This window comes from Hordeum vulgare, chromosome 6H (assembly GCF_904849725.1).
Source record: "Hordeum vulgare subsp. vulgare chromosome 6H, MorexV3_pseudomolecules_assembly, whole genome shotgun sequence".
Classification (NCBI taxonomy): domain Eukaryota; kingdom Viridiplantae; phylum Streptophyta; class Magnoliopsida; order Poales; family Poaceae; genus Hordeum; species Hordeum vulgare.
Window position 1 is genome coordinate 110,414,993 of NC_058523.1, and position 20,191 is coordinate 110,435,183.

Below are 20,191 nucleotides of genomic sequence, written 5' to 3' on the forward strand. Positions count from 1 at the left end.
ATTGATATATAGGATGACCTCATTTGATTACCGGAAGGTTTTCGGAGTTACCGGGAATGTACCGGGAATGACGAATGGGTTCCGGGTGTTCACCGGGGGGGGGGGGGCAACCCACCCCGGGGAAGCCCATAGGCCTCGAGGGTGGCGCACCAGCCCTTAGTGGGCTGGTGGGACAGCCCAAGAAGGCCCTATGCGCCATAGGAAGAAAATCAAAGAGAAAAAGAAAAAAAAGAGGAGGTGGGAAAAAGGGAAAGGACTCCTCCTTCCAAACCTAGTTGGATTCGGTTTGGAAGGGGAGAACTCCCTCCCTGGCTCGGCCGACCCCCTTGGGGCTCCTTGAGCCCCAAGGCAAGGCCCCCCTCTCCCACCTATATATACGGAGGTTTTAGGGCTGATTTGTGACAACTTTTGCCACGGTAGCCCGACCACATACCTCCACGTTTTTTCCTCTAGATCGCGTTTCTGCGGAGCTCGGGCGGAGCCCTGCTGAGATTAGATCACCACCAACCTCCGGAGCGCCGTCACGCTTCCGGAGAACTCATCTACCTCTCTGTCTCTCTCGCTGGATCAAGAAGGCCGAGATCATCGTCGAGCTGTACGTGTGCTGAACGCGGAGGTGCCGTCCGTTCGGCACTAGATCGGAGCGGATCGTGGGACGGATCGCGGCACGGTTCATGGGACGGTTCGCGGGGCGGATCGAGGGACGTGAGGACGTTCCACTACATCAACCGCGTTTCTTAGCGCTTCTGCTGTGCGATCTACAAGGGTACGTAGATCGAAAATCCCCTCTCGTAGATGGACATCACCATGATAGGTCTTCATGCGCGTAGGAAATTTTTTGTTTCCCATGCGACGTTCCCCAACAGCCGCCCTCGATGTGCTCGAGGACGACCTCTAATGTGCGGATGGGGATGCCCCATCATTGGCGGCGCCCCCTTGGAGTTGTGGCGGTTGCATGGTTCGACCCCATTGGTGACGTCGAGCTAGTCGGCGTGCCGGTGTTCGAAGTACGCCGTCCACAACGTGTTGCTGTCGGGGGCGTACCTCGGCAGGTTGCGCGAGCTCTCCGACAGCGACGACCGTATGCGCGCGATATCCGCCCGTCGATCAGCTCGAGAGGGCGGCGGTGACACCGGGACTCCGCCGACGCTCAGCCTCCATGATCCCTACATCCGCATGTCCGGTGGGGCCGGGTAGTCCGTCTCATAGAGAAGGCGGTCCTCGTCCTCATGGAGGTGACGACGGCCAAAGCCATTGGCTGCCGCTCCATCGCCGGGGAAGCGTTCAACCATTTTTTGGGGAGAAAGAGGGAGAGGAGGCGCCGATGATGAAGAAATAGAGGAGAGGGCGTCGGCGGCGAGATTCTCAGAGTTGTGTGGCCACCGGCAGGAGGGAGGGAGATGGCACATTATATAGCCGCAGGCTGGCGAGCACGCGGAGTGGCGTCGTGTGAATGTGTGGCAGGAACAGACGGGACGTGCGTCGCCGTGCCGCCTCAATGGAAGACTGACCGACGGTACAACCTTCGCATTGATTTCCGCGGGAAACGAGGCGATGAGGACGACGACCGCGCGCGTGAGTCGCTACCTCGGCGGGCCCAGGTTTTTTCGTGTCAAAAATGTTTCCGCCGGCGCCCCGGACGACCCCGAGCGCACTGGGTTCGGCCTGGGACTGCCGGGGCTAATTACGGCCCTAGCCGGCGAAAAATGGGCTCGTGAGGACGCGACTGAGCTGTTTTCCTCCGTCGAGGAAAAAAATGGCCGGGAGGGCCCTGTTGGGGACGCAGCTGGAGATGCTCTTAGCTTATAGACTCATTTTGTCTTGGTATGTGTTATGTTATTCATAGTATAGTATGAATAACTTGTTATGTTACTTAATTTATTTCTTTTATTATTAATTAGCTATCATAGTATGTTTTTGTTTAGGTCACATCGATGTTAACATCTCCTTTATATTATTATCACTATGGATAGTCTAATAAATGAGTCAAATGAGGCGTCGCGGCCTGCAGCAAGTGCGAGCGCAAAGATCCCCTTCTCTCGTGGTTGGGTCGTTCGGTGCGGCTGCGCCCGTCTTCTTCCTCCGGCCAAAGCCAACGAAATAATAAAACACCAAAAATACCGAGTCAAAAACGCCCTCCGCGACAAGGTCCCTCGGGCCACCTCCGCGTCCAGCGTCCTCCGACCCCCCCCTCCCCTCCCTCCCTGACCCAATCCAGAGAGCCCGATCCCGCCATGGCGTCGGAGATCGAGGTCCTCGAGGACACGACCGCGGCCGCCTCCCCCGCCGGGGCCGGCGGGGCGGCCGCCGCGGGGGAGGCGGAGGCGGCGGAGGAGGCGCTCAAGGATGACGTCTACACGGGCGCCGCGTACGGGGACCTCGAGAAGCTGCACCGCCTCGTCGAGCTGGAGGGCCGGTCGGTGACGGAGCCCGACGGCCTCGGCTACCACGCGCTCCAGTGGGCCGCCCTCAACAATCGCGTCGCCGCCGCCCAGTACATCCTTGAGGTCCGCCATTTCCCCGAGCTCCCCCAATACGTAGCTTCTGATTGCTGCTAGTTATAAATAAACTGTGACAATGGAGGGATGCCTCCTGCTGCTGCAGTTTAACCGTTTAGCAATCCAATTCGATAGTTGGCCTGTTTTGATCAGCCCCGAATTTCGCAGCCGAGGTGTAGTGTAGCTCCTGCTGAATGTTTTGTAATGTCGACGCCCTTTGCCGCACTTATCGTTGAATATTTGCAATTCCCATGGGCCGATGCGTGATTTTGGTTCGTGCCTTGTAGTGACAGGAAAGTATAATGCTATCCTTTTGTTGTGGGGTTCTTGGGGTTTGGTGATGTATGCACGTGATCATTGGGAAGCTGGTGTAGGTTTTGGGCTTGCCTTTATGCTGTTTTGGCATGTATCTGGTGAATGCTATGGTAGTATGGTTGGTGGGTAGGTCTGAGCAGGGCCAGTCCAAGGCTTCTTATATCTGCTTGATTAGTGCTTAGAGGGCCCTCTGAACTAGCCATTTTCCATATCTATTGGGCATACAAACTTTTCTGAGGTATAATCCCACTGGACCAAATTGGATCATATACCTTGGTTGGTTCATTCATTTGTATACACACAGCTGTTAAGGCTTATTACAACCAACCTCTTTGACATCAGCTTTCTCAACTTGACTCCTGAATATATGTGGGGTCAATCATAGATGTAAGTGCCAGCTTCAGGATGGTTATCCGTAGCACCTCTTCGCCGATCTTGACCTAAGTTATCACAATTTTGCTATGCACTCCTGTACTGTTATGCTCCTTTTGTTTGCTATATGGTGTGATGATGGTTATTCGCTTGTTATCTGGACAGCATGGAGCAGATGTAAATGCTATAGATCATACAGGGCAAACAGCGCTTCACTGGAGTGCAGTGCGTGGTCATATTCAAGTTGCAGAACTACTTCTGAAAGAAGGAGCTAAGGTTGACGCTGCTGATTTATATGGATATCAGGTTTGTGTACTAACTTATCTGTTGTACCCATGGCACTTGTCAACTTTAATGTTCCTTGCTATCTAATATGTTTTGGTTAGTTGACCTGAGGTCGGTTTTGTGTGTGTGCCTGTGTATGTTTGTTTGAGGAGATTACTACCTCTGGCACAAAATAAATGAACCCTTTTATTTCGCGGTAGATAGACACAGGTTAAGGAATGATGTAGCACTGCCATCGGCTCTCTGTTAGTTGTCCTAATAACCTCTGTCTCTTACCCTAATATGGTTTTGGCAGGATAGATGTACAAGTATGAGCCATTTTTGTTCTTGATAATAGTTATTATTGCTTTATCTTCTTTGTACAACCTAATTTTGCTCTTCTAGCATGCAAATTTGACAACTGTGTTACATAACATTGCCACTAACAGTAGCACATTTTGGATGGAGATGACTGGTTTGGTTTATGTTAACTTTGAATTTTCGTCCAAATGCCAACCTGCAATATTTGTATTAACACTACTTATGTAATATGTACACTAGTTATTTAGTTATTTGTAGCACATAAAAGTTTCACCAGAAGAATAACTCGATGAGCCAGTGTTAGCTTTGTTTATAGAGTATTTTTTTTTATGGTTCCTTAATCAATCTACTGTAATGTCACAGACCACACATGTTGCAGCACAGTATGGTCAGACAGCATTTCTTTATCACATTATTTCAAAATGGAATGCTGATCCTGATGTCCCTGACAATGATGGCAGAAGTCCTCTTCACTGGTCTGTACTTTCTCCTTTTTTTTTTACACGTGTGCCCTTCTAAATATGCTTTGAAACATGATTAAATGGTAGCCCTATTGATGTGTCAATATTATTAACATTTGTAGGGCTGCTTATAAGGGATTTGCAGACTCCATACGTCTCCTTTTGTTTTTGGGCGCTTATAGGGGGCGGCAAGATAAAGAAGGCATGTATTCAATTTTTTACAAGCCTTCCTACCACCTTAAGATGAATCACAAAAGCATGAATTCTCCTTACTATTGGTTTCTTTGGGAGCTTGGTATTCATTCCGGACATAAATACTTTCCATAGGTTGTACTCCTTTACATTGGGCTGCCATTCGGGGGAATATGGAGTCATGCACTGTGTTAGTTCAGGTTGGTAAGAAGGAGGACCTTATGGTGCAAGACAATACTGGGTTAACTCCGGCCCAACTTGCTGCTGATAAGAGTCACCGGCAAGTTGCATTTTACCTTGTGAGTATTATGAATTTTAAATGCATTTTTTGTTAACATACTTGAGTAACTTTCTAGCATCTCAAGAGTCATTCTATCTCTATGGGTAATCAAATAGGTTTGTTGATTGAACTGCATGAAACACATAACCGATGGCTGCACTTTGTGTAGTTGCATGTTGCATGTGTTTGTCCTTGAGAATTATTGTAGACATGATTGCAAGTAGTTTCCAGTATTAGTGGAGTAAGTGCGTTCCATGGCCCCAGCTATTTTTCAATAGATTTTCTATTAGTTCTGCTACCCAACATTAGTTTTTTACCCCAAAAAGTGAATATCTGTGTTTATAAAGCACTAGTGATACTGACATGGAAGGACCAAAGCGGAAATTGTGACCACTAAATTGCTCATCTATAACTTCTGTGGATTGTGGAGAATATACTTGGCCTATTGCCAGTCTAGATTACAGACTTACAGTGGTCATTAGTACCCTCAATGTAAGATTTCTTCTGGTACAGCAGGCAAATGCTGAAGATCGACTCGATGGTTTGTTTGGTTTTATGCAGGGGAATGCTAGAAAAGTGCATGAAAGAGGATGTGGTGGGAACAATTATTTTGGGAAACTATCAAAATTGGGACTCGCCCCTCTGCTATGGTGTATTATTATTGGCTTAATTGTTGCATATATACATTCAGTTATCGCAGGTATATTACTATCTTGATTCTCTCGAGACTCCTTAATTATCCAGTACTACATGACAATGATTATTTCCTTGCAGGACAATACAACTCGAATATGACATTACTATTTGGTTTCTTTTCATGGTTGGGAGTTTTCCTTGCAATTGCTGGACTAGTTATGTTTTATAGATGTAGCAGGTAAACATTTGGTCAGGGTTTCTTATGTATTATTCTTGCATATATTACATAGTAACCTTTTGTCGGGTCATGAGGTTTGGGAGAATAAGCATTCATATCTTCAGTTTTGGTACCGTATGCAATTTTGATCTTTTCTTTAGCTGAAAAGTCATTTTGATCATTTGAAATTCGTTTGGAATATGTATGACCATACTTCTTATGCAGGAAAGATCCTGGTTACATCAACAAGAATATAAGAGACTCGCAAAATCAAAGAGATGATGTAAGCTTGAAAGATTTGGGTAGCCACTGTGGCATCCTATTGATATGTTGGTTTCCTATTTATTAGATTGTCACCTTGAAAACTTGAAATATTATGCCATGGTACAAAATGTGCAATGTTAATCTCCTGTGTTTGATCCTCCAGGAACCTTTGTTGAAGAGAGGTCTAGATAACCCAGAACTTCTGGCTGGCAATTGGTCTCAACTATGTATTACTTGCAAAGTAAGTTATTTCCCTTTTCACTGTGTAATCACCAATCAGAAATCGAGTCGTTTTTCCTTTTTATCTTCAGCCTCGAATAATAATTATATTTATCTTATTTCAATAGATTGTGAGGCCCATACGCTCAAAACACTGCTCTACATGTGATCGCTGTGTTGAGCAATTTGATCATCACTGCCCCTGGGTTTCAAATTGCATCGGAAAGGTACTCATTCAGTCCCTTTTGTATGTGGAACTTCATTATTTTTGTAATACCCTCCATTCTGGTTGACTTCCTAGAAGGCATGCAATCAGGCTTTTCTAACCTGACTGTTAACATATATATATATATATATATATATATATATAAGATTGGTAAGGGGGAAATAGCATCATTAGATTTGTCACGAAAACTACTTATTATTGTACCTTTTTTTGGTATGTTCTATTATGCTACAAAAACTAATGGTTAAAGATGCATATTGGAGACTGTGTCAATGTCTATAAACACCATCAATGTCTATATTGGAGACCATGTCAGTGTCAATGTGTATAAAGTATAAACACCATCAATTTACAAGCGGAGGGTGTATATTAATAATTTTGGATTAAAAAGTTGTATGTTTCAGCTCAGGATTGATAACTGAACTTGGTGTGCACATCCAAGCTGCGGTATTGTTGAGTCTAAGCAACAATTTGTTTCAATTGCAGAAGAACAAATGGGAGTTCTTTATGTTTCTTATCCTAGAAGTTTCTGCGATGATCATTACTGCTGCAACGGCTATCATAAGTATGTATACATCTTTTCTCTTGCCTGTACAATTTGTCGCATGGAAAATATCCTAATCTTTTATCATTTTTGTTGCTGCAGGAGTCGCAGGTGATCCAGCCTCTCCCGCATCATTTGGTGGATGGCTTAACTATTCAGCTGTGAACCATCCTTGGGTGGTGTCTTTTGTTATAATGGACCTCTTCCTTTTCTTTGGTGTTATAACTCTAACAGTAGTTCAAGCATCACAGGTAAGAACCATCTCGGCGTTTACCTTTTCATCATCTATCAGTACTTCATTCCACCCTTTGAGGTCAGTGGCCCAGATCGAATCCATGCTACAAGAAGCCTATGGTACAACCTAATACGTAGAACCAAATCTCCTGTTTTTTTGTTTTTTTTGTTCTGGTTGTGAAATCTGCAAGTGTCCATCAGGTAAGAACATGTCTCCTGTCACGGGCAACCAACTGAGATCTTGTACAGTCTAGACTCCATCTAAGGATCTAGCAATTCCTTTTTGTATCTTTTTGTCACCGGCACAGCGTTGACGTAGTTTCTAAACCACATGCCACATTCTTTGATAACATCTATATGCCATTACATTGTTTTACCCATTCCAACGCTGCTATGTTTCTATTATCCTTCTGGTGCCAAGTGCCAGCTATACTTTGTCTGAATTTCCTCTAGTCCAGTACTGATATGGACACGGCTTTATTCTGCTTATCCATATGCTTGTGTCAGTATATAATTGTAGAGATTATAGTTTCTGCACATGACATGATTCATCATATTTTTCATTGCTTCCGTATTCCCTCTTTTGTACTTGAAATGGTTGGCTTCTTTTTGTGTCTGTTGAGATATGCAATTACGTGCAGCTTGCCTTGAAGCCACTCTTCTGCACGGCATCGATCATTTCTTAATTCTTGCCTTGCAGATATCTGGGAATATAACAACAAATGAGATGGCAAATGCCATGAGGTACAGTTATCTCAGAGGCCCAGGTGGTCGGTTCAGAAATCCATTTGATCATGGGGTGCGGAAGAATTGTTCTGACTTCTTCCTGAAGGGGTACAATGAGGATATTGAGAAGGTAGAGCAGACGTCACATCCTGATGAGGAAATGGCAATGATTCACATGACAAGAAGTGCAGTCTCGCAGAATGGTGAGAGCATGCCACTTCATGCTAATGGTGCTGACCATGTTTGTGCTGATTCACAAACCAACTCAAAATCGCATCGCCAAGTTAGTTCGTCTAAGTGTTGCGATCACACTAAGAAGACTGACAAGACCCCTTTGGGCCTAGGGTTGGGCCTTGGACGAAACAACCCAGCTAGCCGTTATGCACGGAATCTTCTTCCCTTGTGACTCATTTGGAGAATGGCCCCTTGTTCCCTTGCGATTCATCACTTGGAAAAGGCAAGTGTTTTTTTGTTTGTTTTAGTTGTATGTGTTCGTTGCACCACCACAGTTGGCTGGCTGTTTCTTCATATTGCGATCTGTAGCTTCATTCTGGCTGCACCTGTATCGTCGAGGTTGATGACTAGATGCGGAGCCACAGATTCACTGTGTACTGAAATGGCAAGAGCACAAAGGAGATTGAAGCTGTATGAGAGCTCCAAACGGCAGAAAAATTCTGAGAGCATAATATTCTTTTGCGTGCAAAAATGCACCAGTGTACATTATGTTTGACATTTTGTATGTACATGAAGGGTTGATAGTTCAGATGCTGTCCTATTTTGGAAAACAAGTTGTACATTGGAAGAGCTGTAAATTACGAAGTAACCTAATGCCGGAACATGATTTTTCCTGTTTCTTTTTCGCTTTCAGTGTTGCTCTGATGAGTGAAATGTAGATGTCTTGTTACCACTTATGTAAACCATGAAGAATTCGTGTGAGAGCCACATAAGAACATATTGCATACAGTATGAGACGCTGTGATCTCTAATCACCTTTTCCAGCTGTTGTCTTTGTCCGTATCTGGAGTTAACATCATTCAATTTGATGTGAAATATACTAAAATGAACCTTGCTGTGTCGGAGGGGTTTGCTAACCTTGAGTGATAGTGTGCAAGCGTTTTTCCTTTTCAAACAAACCAGTAATACCATTGAGATAAAACTAAAGTACTGGCGCAACAAATTTAAAGATCTTGTGCCGTAGAACTGTAGAACACCAAACAATGAAAGCACTGTTGACCCAACATATTTTATGCTTACTGCAACATCAAAGAAACAATCCGTCAAAGATAAAAAAAACTGCATGCACACCCACTGAATTATACAAGTGTATTTTTGAACGATATTAACAATAAAACTATGCTGTTGCAACAACCAACTTGTGGTTAGATGGTTAGAGGGACTGTGGTATCCCCAGTCTGCCTATGATGACTTCGTAAATTTCAAGATGGGGTATTGATGTCCGTGTATGCGCGTATATATGAATACTTGTGTTTGTACTATGTTAAAAAATGCATTTATTGGACAATCTCTATCTCTATACTACTTAAGAAAATGCAAGGTTTAAATAGCGGACATAATTATATAAACATTTATCCCTGCTGCAACGCACGGGGATTGTCATAGTAAGGAAACACCAACGATATCGCACGGAGATTTGAAAATTAGAGAGCATCGCAGTCTCTTGTGACGTGGGAGCAGAAGAGACAATTTGATGATACATTCTACTATAGTTACTGTTGGAAATATGCCCTAGAGGCAATGATAAATAGTTATTATTATATTTTCTGTTTAAAGATAATCGTTTATTATCCATGCTATAATTGTATTGAATGAAAACATAGATACATGTGTGGATACATAGACACAACAATGTCCCTAGCAAGCCTCTAGTTGACTAGCCAGTTGATCAAGGATAGTCAAGGTTTTCTGGCTATGTGCAAAGTGTTGTTGCTTGATAACTGGATCACATCATTAGGAGAATCATGTGATGGACTAGGCCCAAACTATGAACGTAGCATATTGATCGTGTCGTTTTATTGCTATAGTTTTCTGCGTGTCAAGTATTTGTTCCTATGACCATGAGATCATATAACTCACTGGCACCGGAGGAATGCCTTTTGTGTATCAAACGTCACAACGTAACTGGGTGACTATAAAGGTGCTCTACAGGTATCTCCGAAGGTGTCCGTTGAGTTAGTATGGATCAAGACTAGGTTTTTTTACTCCGTGTGACGGAGAGATATCTCAGGGCCCACTCGGTAATACAACATCACACACAAGCCTTGCAAGCAATGTGACTAAGTGTAAGTCATGGGATCTTGTATTACGGAACGAGTAAAGAGACTTGCCGGTAACGAGATTGAAATAGGTATGCGGATACCGACGATCGAATCTCGGGCAAGTAACATACCGAAGGACAAAGGGAATGACATACGAGATTATATGAATCCTTGATACTGAGGTTCAACCGATAGGTTATTCGGAGAATATGTAGGATCCAATATGGGCATCCAGGTCCCGCTATTGGATATTGATCGAGGAGTACCTCGGGGCATGTCTACATAGTTTTCGAATCCGCAGGGTCTGCACACTTAAGGTTTGGCGATGTTTTAGTATAGTTGAGTTATATGTGTGGTTACTGAATGTTGTTCGGAGTCCCGGATGAGATCACAGACGTCACGAGGGTTTCCGGAATGGTCCGGAGACGAAGATTAATATATAGGATGACCTCATTTGGTTACCAGAAAGTTTTCGGGCATTATCGGGAATGTACCGGGAGTGACGAATGGGTTCCGGATGTTCACCGGGAGGGGCCAACCCACCCGGGGAAGCCCATAGGCCCTAGTGGTGGCGCACCAGCCCTTGGTGGGCTGGTGGGACAGCCCAAAAGGGCCCTATACGCCAAGGATAGAAAATCAAAGAGAAAGAAAAAAAAAGGAGAGGTGGGAAGGAAGGGAAGGACTCCACCTTCCAATCCTAGTTGGACTTGGATTGGAGGTGGACTCCTCCACCTCCTTGGCCGGCGCACCCTTGAGGACTTGGTCCTCAAGGCAAGCCGCCCCCTCCCCTCCTCCTATATATAGTGGAGTTTTAGGGCTGATTTGAGACAACTTTTGCCACGGCAGGCCAACCACAAACACCACGGTTTTTCCTCTAGATCGTATTTCTGCGGAGCTCGGGCGGAGCCCTGCAGGAGTAGATCCTTCACCACCACCGGAGCGCCGTCACGCTGACGGAGAACTCATCTACTTTTCCGTCTTGCTTGCTGGATCAAGAAGGCCGAGATCATCGTCGAGCTGTACGTGTGCTGAACGCGGAGGTGCCGTCCGTTCGGCACTAGATCGGAGCGGATAGTGGGCCGGATCACAGGACAGTTCGTGGGACGGTTCACGGGGCGGATCGAGGGACGTGAGGACGTTCCACTACATCAACTGCGTTTCTTAACACTTCCTGCTGTGCGATCTACAAGGGTACGTAGATCCAAATCTCCTCTCGTAGATGGACATCACCATGATAGCTCTTGATGTGCATAGGGATTTTTTTGTTTCCCATGCAACATTCCCCAACAGTGGCATCATGAGCTAGGTTCATGCGTAGATGTAATCTCGAGTAGAACACAAAGGGTTTTGTGGACGGTGATGTTTGATTTGCTGCCCTCCTTAGTCTTTTCTCGATTCGGCGGTATTGTTGGATTGAAGCGGCCCGGACCGACATTATTCGTACGCTTACGAAAGACTGGTTTCATCGCTCGACATGCAACCTCGTTGCATAAAGATGACTGGCGGGTGTCAGTTTCTTCAACTTTAGTTGAATTGGTTTTGACCGAGGCAGTCCTTGGAGAGGTTAAATAGCAATTTTCACAGCTCCGTTGTGGTTTTTGCGTAAGTAAGATGCGATCTACTAGATACCCATAGCAGCCACGTAAAACATGCAACAACAATTAGAGGACGTCTAACTTGTTTTTGCAGGGTATGCTTGTGATATGATATGGCCAATGACGTGATGTGATATATTGGATGTATGAGATGATCATGTTGTAATAGTTAATATCGACTTGCACGTCGATGGTACGGCAACCGGCAGGAGCCATAGGGTTGTCTTTAAACTAACATTTGTGTTTGCAGATGCGTTTACTATATTGCTAGGACATAACTTTAGTAGTAATAGCATAAGTAGCACGACAACCCCGATGGCGACACGTTGATGGAGATCATGGTGTGGCGCCGGTGACAAGAAGATCGTGCCGGTGCTTTGGTGATGGAGATCAAGAAGCACATCGTGATGGCCATATCATGTCACTTATGAATTGCATGTGATGTTAATCCTTTAATGCACCTTATTTTGCTTAGAACGACGGTAGCATTATGAGGTGATCTCTCACTTAAATTTCAAGACGAAATTATGTTCTCCCCGACTCTGCACCGTCGCTATACTTCGTCGTTTCGAGACACCACGTGATGATCGGGTGTGATAGACTCCACGTTCACATACAACGGGTGCAAAACAGTTGCACACGCGGAACACTCGGGTTAAGCTTGACGAGCCTAGCATGTGCAGACATGGCCTCGGAACACATGAGACCGAAAGGTCGACCATGAATCATATAGTTGATATGATTAGCATAGGGATGCTTACCACTGAAACTATCCTCATCTCACGTGATGATCGGACTTGAGCTAGTGAAATTGGATCATGTACCACTCAAATGACTAGAGAGATGTACTTTTTGAGTGGGAGTTTAGCAAGTATTTTGATTAGTTAAACTCTAATTATCTTGAACATAGTCTAAGTCCACTTTGAAAATATTTGTGTTGTAGATCAATGGCTCACGCGACAGTCACCCTGAATTTTAATACGTTCCTAGAGAAAGCTAAGTTGAAAGTGGAAGCAACTTTGTAGACTGGGCTCGTAATCTGTCACGCCCAGATGCGACCCTATCCTCAATTTGGCACGAGGGCCTCGTCAGGGATAGAAGCGCATCTCGTCGTGTCGCAAGAATGGATATCGTTACAAGTACATGTACTGAAAAGAAGAGATATATGAAATTGGCTTACACTCGCCACAAGCTACATCAGAGTCACATCAGTACATTACATAATCATCACGAGTAAGAGCAGGGTCCGATTACGGACGAAAATAAACGACAAAAGAAGAACGACGGCCATCCTTGCTATCCCAGGCTGCCGGCCTGGAACCCATCCTAGATCGATGAAGAAGAAGAAGAAGAAGCAACTCCAAATGAACAATCAATGCGCTCGCGTCAAGTAACCTTTACCTGCACCTGCAACTGGTGTTGTAGTAATCTGTGAGCCACAGGGGACTCAGCAATCTCATTTCCAAAGGTATCAAGACTAGCAAAGCTTAATGGGTGAGGTATGGTTAAGTGGTGAGGATGCAACAGCGGCTAAGCATTTATTTGGTGGCTAAACTTACGAGTACCAGAAATAAGAGGGGGAAGATCTACGCATAGCGGACGTGATCTACTGATGATCAAATGAATGATCCTGAACACCTACCTACGTCAGACATAACCCCATCGTGTCCTCGATCGGAGAAGGAACTCACGAAAGAGACAGTCACGGTTACGCACACAGTTGGCATGTTTTAATTAAGTTACTTCAAGTTATCTAGAACCAGTGTTAAACAAAGTTTCCACGTTGCCATATAACCGCGGGCACGACTTTTCCGAAAGATTTAACCCTGCACGGGTGCTCCAACTAGTCCATCACAAATTACCACAAGCCGCATAGAAATCCTCCATCACGAAGCTCGCGATCTCGTCGGATTCCCTAGTGGAAAACCTCAACTCTGAGATTACCCAAAGCATCACCGGAATCCCGATGCACAAGATATCTCGTCAAAGGTAAAACTAATCCAGCAAGGCCGCCCGACGTGTCAACGATCCCGATAGGAGTCGCGTACCTCGTTCTTAGGACATGACGGATGAGCTAGACGTCGGGATCGCTAAACCTCCGGGTGACCAGAGGGGCGCCGGACATCGCTCAGGTGGGACCAACACTCATGAGGAGCACTGGCCCGGGGGTTGATTAAAATAGTCCGCGGGTGCCGGCGGGTCCCTATGCATTATTATTAGGTTATTAGGCAAATGTAGTACCAAAGTTGGGCCTTGCCAGACCAGCTTTAATCTAAAACGAATTATCAAGGGGGTCCCCATAACAACCCCGATCGTGTTAGGAGCGCTCAATTATGGAACATAACACCGGTAGCCGAAAACTAAGGGGGCAAAGGTGGAACAAAACACCAGGCTAGAAAGGCCGAGCCTTCCACCTTTTACCAAGTATATAGGTGCATTGAATTAAATAGCATTTAATATGATGATATAACAAGGAACCCATGTTATCACATGGAAGCACTTGCACCTGCAACTAGCAACGCTAACAACAGGGTTAAGCAAGCAGTAACATAGCCAATCAGTGGTTTGCTAGGTTGAACAGGTTGAAGGTTTCATGGCATTGTTGAGAGGCTGTTATTTAACAGGTGGTAGGCAACGAGACATAATCGATAGAAGCGATAAAACTAGCATGGCAATGATAGTAACGGTATCTTGGGAAATGATCATCTTGCCTGAGATCCCGCTTGGAAGAATAATGCCTCCGTGAAGCAGACGAACCGACGTAGTCGAACGGGTCCTCACAATCCGGCACGCTGCGGAACTCTGTCGAGACGAAGCAAACCGGAAACACAAATCAACACACGAAATTCACCACACGATGCACAACACATATGATGCATGAGCTACTGAATACATGCAAGTCACGTCATGAAAATTCACACAACCAAACCCTACACATTAAGTGAAGTTCAATATGCAACGAGTTGCATATTGACGAAACTCCACATTTATTATTTAGTTCTATCCCGATTAGATACACGGCAATATTAAATGTGGTTAAACATGGCAAGAGGTGAAGCGCAATTAAACTACCTATCTAGGCATTTTAAATGAGGTCAGAAATGTCATATAGCATCTCCGAAACGACCTCACACGTTAATTTTACAATTCTGTCCAGATCTGTACTAACACCTTTAATTAGTTGTTAAATAGCAAAACAAATGGGTTCACGTGATTCTACGCGTCAAGGCAAGCAATCTACACATAAAGAACATCTCCAACGGAGCTACGGACCAAAAGTTACAAGCACCGCAAGATATGATGGCATGAATGCAAATTGTGTGCAACGGCGGCTACGAGCACTTCAACACATGCAACCAGCAAGAGAAAATGGAACTACACGAGATTCTAAGCAAGTTTCATGTAGGACACGATCAAAACGGAGCTACGGTTCGAAAACTACGAGCAAAACAAGAAATCACTACAATCTGCCAAAATCAGCCACATAGCATTTTCTACACCCCACAACTACGAGCTACACAACTCCGATAAACTCAAGCAAGGCATGGCATGAAAGAGGGCAAGACGCACTACTACAAACAACTAACAACAACTAGCATGGCAGCAAGGAGCACTAGGAAAAGAAGACACAAAATGGCATCTCACACTCTATTTCAGACTTAGTGAAAATTACACCTCATGAAAGTGCAGTTTTCAGCCTGAAGCTATATTGACAGCAGCAAAACCTATAGCTACAGGACTCCAAATGGCATGAAAAATTACAGCATGCTATAGAAACACAAGGGGTACAACTAACTCCATTGGACCAACCTCAAAAGAGCTACAGATCTAAAGATAGAAGCAAAACAAAACAGCAACAAAATATAACAGATTCCAGACTTAGAAATATTTCAGCTCCTCCAAATCAGCACTATTTCTAGCAACTTGAGGGCAATCAAAACACACCTAAACATGCATTTCTATTGCAACCAAAAATACCAGGGGCTAAACAAAACATCCAAGATCAACTTTCTAGTTGACAACTCCGTCAAACGACGCACGGAATAAATCCTACGAATTAAACAAAAGGGCAACATAGCAAAATATCGCGCGAACTAACTTGCTCAAAAGCTAAAACTAATTGCATAGAAAAATCCACCCGGAAACATATAAAATATGTGGGGTTGCAACACCAAAATAATCCCACACGTAAATGCGAGATAATTATCTAAACGCGAAAAATAAACTAGCGGCAAATCACTACGCGCAAAAATACCAACGGCTACTCTAAAATACATGCAAAAATGATTCCTAAAACATGGGCATTTAATCTACGGCATACGAGCAATCCGGACTTGCACGGAAATTAAATACGGGGCGAAACAATATAGGACAACACATTAAACTAGGCGCTCGGCACGTAAACTACGTCAAAAAAATATGCAAGTTGTGAAATTGTGATCTACTCGCAAAACTACATGAAAAACATATTTAATTTATCGCGGTCCGACTAACGGTTTAAAAGATACGGTCATCTAAATATCGTCTAATTCCTGAAAATTAATATACTTTGAGGGAAATTTTTTTAAGCTAAATGGGCCTAACAGGGGGCGCTGGATTCTAACTAGCGCTGGGGCGGGAATAGAGGCTACCTTGGGGAAGGGCCTCTTGGGCCGGCGGTTGGGGAAGGAGGCCGACTGGGCCGGCTGCGGGGAGGAGGCGTGCTGGGCCGAGGCCGGTCCTGAGGCGGTGGAGGCGAGGTGGGCCGATGGGCCAGCGGCGCGCTGGTGGCGAGCTGGACCGGGGCGGCTGACCACCTGGCCACGGTCAACGCAGAGCGCTGGGCCGGGGAGATCCCCACGCTCGATCTGGCGCCTCTAGATCGGCGCGAGGCGCTGGCGAGCGCACGGGCACGAGAGGTCGAGGGGCGGCGGCGGATCCGGCTGGGAGCGAGGGCGGCGGCGGAGCAGGTTGGGACCGAGGCGGCGGCGGGGCTACACCGGCCGGTGGCGGCGCGGCGGCGCTAGGGCGCGGGTAGGGTGCTGGAGGCGGCGCTCGGGAGGAGGAGGAGCGGCTTGAGGCCGAACCGGCTCAGGCCGCTGCTGCTCTGGATCGGGGCTCCTCCCCGATCTGGAGCTCGGGCACGAGGCTACGGGAGGAGGAGGATCTCCGGTCTGTGTTGGCTCTGTGGTCGCCGGACTTGTCCATCTTGACCACGGACATGTCCGGTAGGTGGGAAAACTGACGAATCTGGGCCTTTGGATGGAAATCCAATGGTCCAGATTTGACCTGGAATGAGATTTCGGTGAGGGAGGAGATGGGGCTAGTAGGTGGGTTTTTTTTGAGGGGGTGGCTGCAAAAATGACTAGGGGGAACCCTAGTGAAGTGGGAGGGGTCTTTCTAGGGGGTGATACTATATAGGGTTGGTCTAAGGTGGAGTGGACCTCGTCCGTTCGATCGCGATCCGATGACCACGAACGGAGGAAGTGGCTAGGTGGAACTAGCGGCTGTGTTGAGCGGTTATCCGGAGACGAGAGGGAGAACGGGCGGCGCGGCAACGAATTTTAAAACACCGTCAGACGTCTGACGGTAGCCCGAATACGGTGCCGCTACGGTCGACCGTTCGGGTACCAGACGGTCTCCGATCGCGACAAAATTCGACAGGCGGCCTAGCTATAAATAAATAATACTGCACGACAAATTCCAGCTCAATCAGAGAAAGTATTATCCACGCTTTAACAACAGGGTTACGACGGTGCCGTGGGCGCGTGCGAGTGCGGTCAGGCTCGGAACGAACAACGACGATAACCGGCAACTAACAACGGATGCAAGTTTTGAAAACGGGCGGCAACGGAGACGCCGATGCAATGCAGATGATGCGCATGATGCGATGATGATGCGACAAATATAAATAGACACACGACGAAAACGGAAAGAGAGGGGAATCTTCTGGAATGTCGGCATCGGGGTGTCACATAATCTTAAGTTGCTCTTGCAAGCTGGAAAGAAGGATTATGTCATTAATGCTGCGCTAGGAGATGAACCACCCGCCGCGGCTGACCAAGATGCTAAGAACACTTGGTTAGCACGCAAGGAGGACTACTCAGTTGTTCAATGTGCAGTCTTGTATGGCTTAGAGCCGGGACTTCAACATCGCTTTGAGCGTTATGGAGCATATGAGATGTTCCAGGAGTTGAAGTTTATCTTTCATAAGAACGCCCGGATCGAAAGGTATGAGACCTCCTATAAATTCCATGCTTGCAAGATGGAGGAGAATTCGTCTGTCAGTGAACATGTGCTCAAAATGTCTGAGTACTCAAACCGTCTGGCTGAGCTGGGGATTGAACTCCCGCAAGAGGCTATCACTGACAGAATTCTTCAATCACTGCCACCAAGCTATAAGAGCTTTGTGTTGAACTATAACATGCAAGGGATGAACAAGTCACCGGCGAGTTATTCGCGATGCTGAAAGTCGCAGAGTGAGAACTCCGTAAAGAGCATCAAGTGTTGATGGTGAATAAGACCACTAGTTTCAAGAGAAACGGCAAAGGAAAGAAGGCTAATTCAAAGAAGAGCGGCAAGCCTGTTGCCAATCCGACAAAGAAACCCAAAACTGGACCTAAGCCTGAAACATAGTGCTATTATTGCAAGGGTATGGGTCACTGGAAGCGCAACTGCCCCAAGTATCTGGCTGATAAGAAGACAACCAAAGAAAAAATCAGGTATATTTGATATACATGTTATTGATGTGTACTTAACCAGCTCTCATAGTAGTGCCTGGGTATTCGATACCGGTTCTGTTGCTCATATTTGCAACTCGAAACAGGAACTACGGAATAAGCGAAGGCTGGCAAAGGATGAAGTGATGATGCGCGTGGGAAATGGTTCCAAGGTTGATGCAATCGCCGTCAGCACAGTTTCACTTCAGTTACCATCAGGATTAGTTATGAACTTAAATAAATGTTATTTAGTGCCTGCTTAAGCATGAACATTATATCTGGATCTTGTTTATTGCGAGATGGTTACTCGTTTAAGTCAGAGAATAATGTTTGTTTTATTTCTATGAGTAATATCTTTTATGGTCATGCACCCAATGTGATAGGATCGTTCATATTGAATCTTGATAGTGATAATACACATATACATAACATTGAGACCAAAAGAGTTAGAGTTAACAATGATAGCGCCATGTTTTTTTGGCACTGCCGCTTAGGTCATATCGGTGTAAAGCGCATGAAGAAACTCCATACCGATGGACTTTTGAAGTCACTTGACTTTGATTCACTTGACACGTGCGAACCATGCCTCATGGGCAAGATGACTAAGACTCCATTCTCCGGAACAATGGAGCGTGCAAGTGACTTGTTGGAAATCATACATACCGATGTGTGTGGTTCGATGAGTGTGGAGGCGCGCGGCGGATATCGTTATTTTCTCACCTTCACTGACGATTTGAGTAGATATGGTTATGTCTACTTAATGAAGCACAAATCTGAGACGTTTGAAAAGTTCAAGCAATTTTAGAGTGAAGTCAAAAATCATCGTAACAAGAAGATCAAGTTCCTACGGTCTCATCGTGGGGGTGAATATCTGAGTTTCGAGTTGGAGCTCACTTAAGACAATGTGGAATTGTTACACAGTTGACACCGCTTGGAACACCACAGCGTAATGGTGTGTCCGAATGTTGTAATCGTACTTTGTTAGAGATGGTGCGATCTGGGATGTCTCTTACCGATTTGCCGTTATCGTTTTGGGGTTATGCATTAGAGACAACTGCATTCACTTTAAATAGGGCACCATCAAAATCCGTTGAGACGACACCATACGAAGTGTGGTATGGCAAAATACCAAAGTTGTCGTTTCTTAAAGTTTGGGGATGTGATGCTTATGTCAAAAAGCTTCAGCCTGAAAAGCTAGAACCCAAAGCGGAAAAGTGCGTTTTCATAGGTTACCCGAAATAGACAGTTGGGTATTGATGGGGTCATAGTCCTAGGGTAGGTTCATAGGCCTATCATGTAGGTCCTACCCAAGGACTACCCCTCACAAAGGACAAGGCCCTTAGTCAGTCCCGACTGAATTAAGGAGCCCCCGTCATCCAGTCGGTAACAGGTCTTCGACCATCCAGTCGGAGACTAGCATTCGGAGGATATCATGCTAACCGACTGGATACACTCGGTACATCGTAACCTCTCTGGAGGGAAACGGTCGTACGTTTCCGGGTGCATTTATTAGCATTTAGAGCATACGTTACCTGTAATGTACGCATTCAATCCCCACTACTCCACCCATGTACCAGGACCGTTGTGGAGGGGAGCGCACTCTATATAAGCCACCCTCCCCCACTGGTAGAGGGGTTAACAACTCACTGTATTCTATATTTCCACTCGACAACAAGCTCCCTGAGCACTGAGACGTAGGGCTATTACCTCCACCGCAGAGGGGCCTGAACTCATACAACCTCGCCGTAGCTAAGGCTCTGCCCATCCTTTTCATACCCTACACATCTACTGTCAGGCTTATACCCACGACAGTTGGCGCCCACCGTGGGGCAGGCGTCTAAGCGACTTCTGGC

The 20,191-nt window shown here is 45.7% G+C and overlaps 1 protein-coding gene across 1 annotated transcript; it reads left to right on the top strand.

Moving 5' to 3' along the window:
- The first annotated feature begins 2,072 nt into the window (after positions 1–2,072).
- Positions 2,073–8,755, top strand: LOC123401520 (protein S-acyltransferase 24-like). Its single transcript, XM_045095346.1, has 13 exons — positions 2,073–2,507; positions 3,351–3,491; positions 4,134–4,246; positions 4,354–4,433; positions 4,559–4,722; positions 5,265–5,403; positions 5,478–5,577; positions 5,782–5,839; positions 5,984–6,061; positions 6,168–6,266; positions 6,752–6,830; positions 6,912–7,060; positions 7,744–8,755. Exons 1-13 carry the CDS (start codon positions 2,235–2,237, stop codon positions 8,173–8,175), a joined length of 1,905 nt encoding a protein of 634 aa, XP_044951281.1. The 5' UTR covers positions 2,073–2,234; the 3' UTR covers positions 8,176–8,755.
- Positions 8,756–20,191: the final 11,436 nt, after the last annotated feature.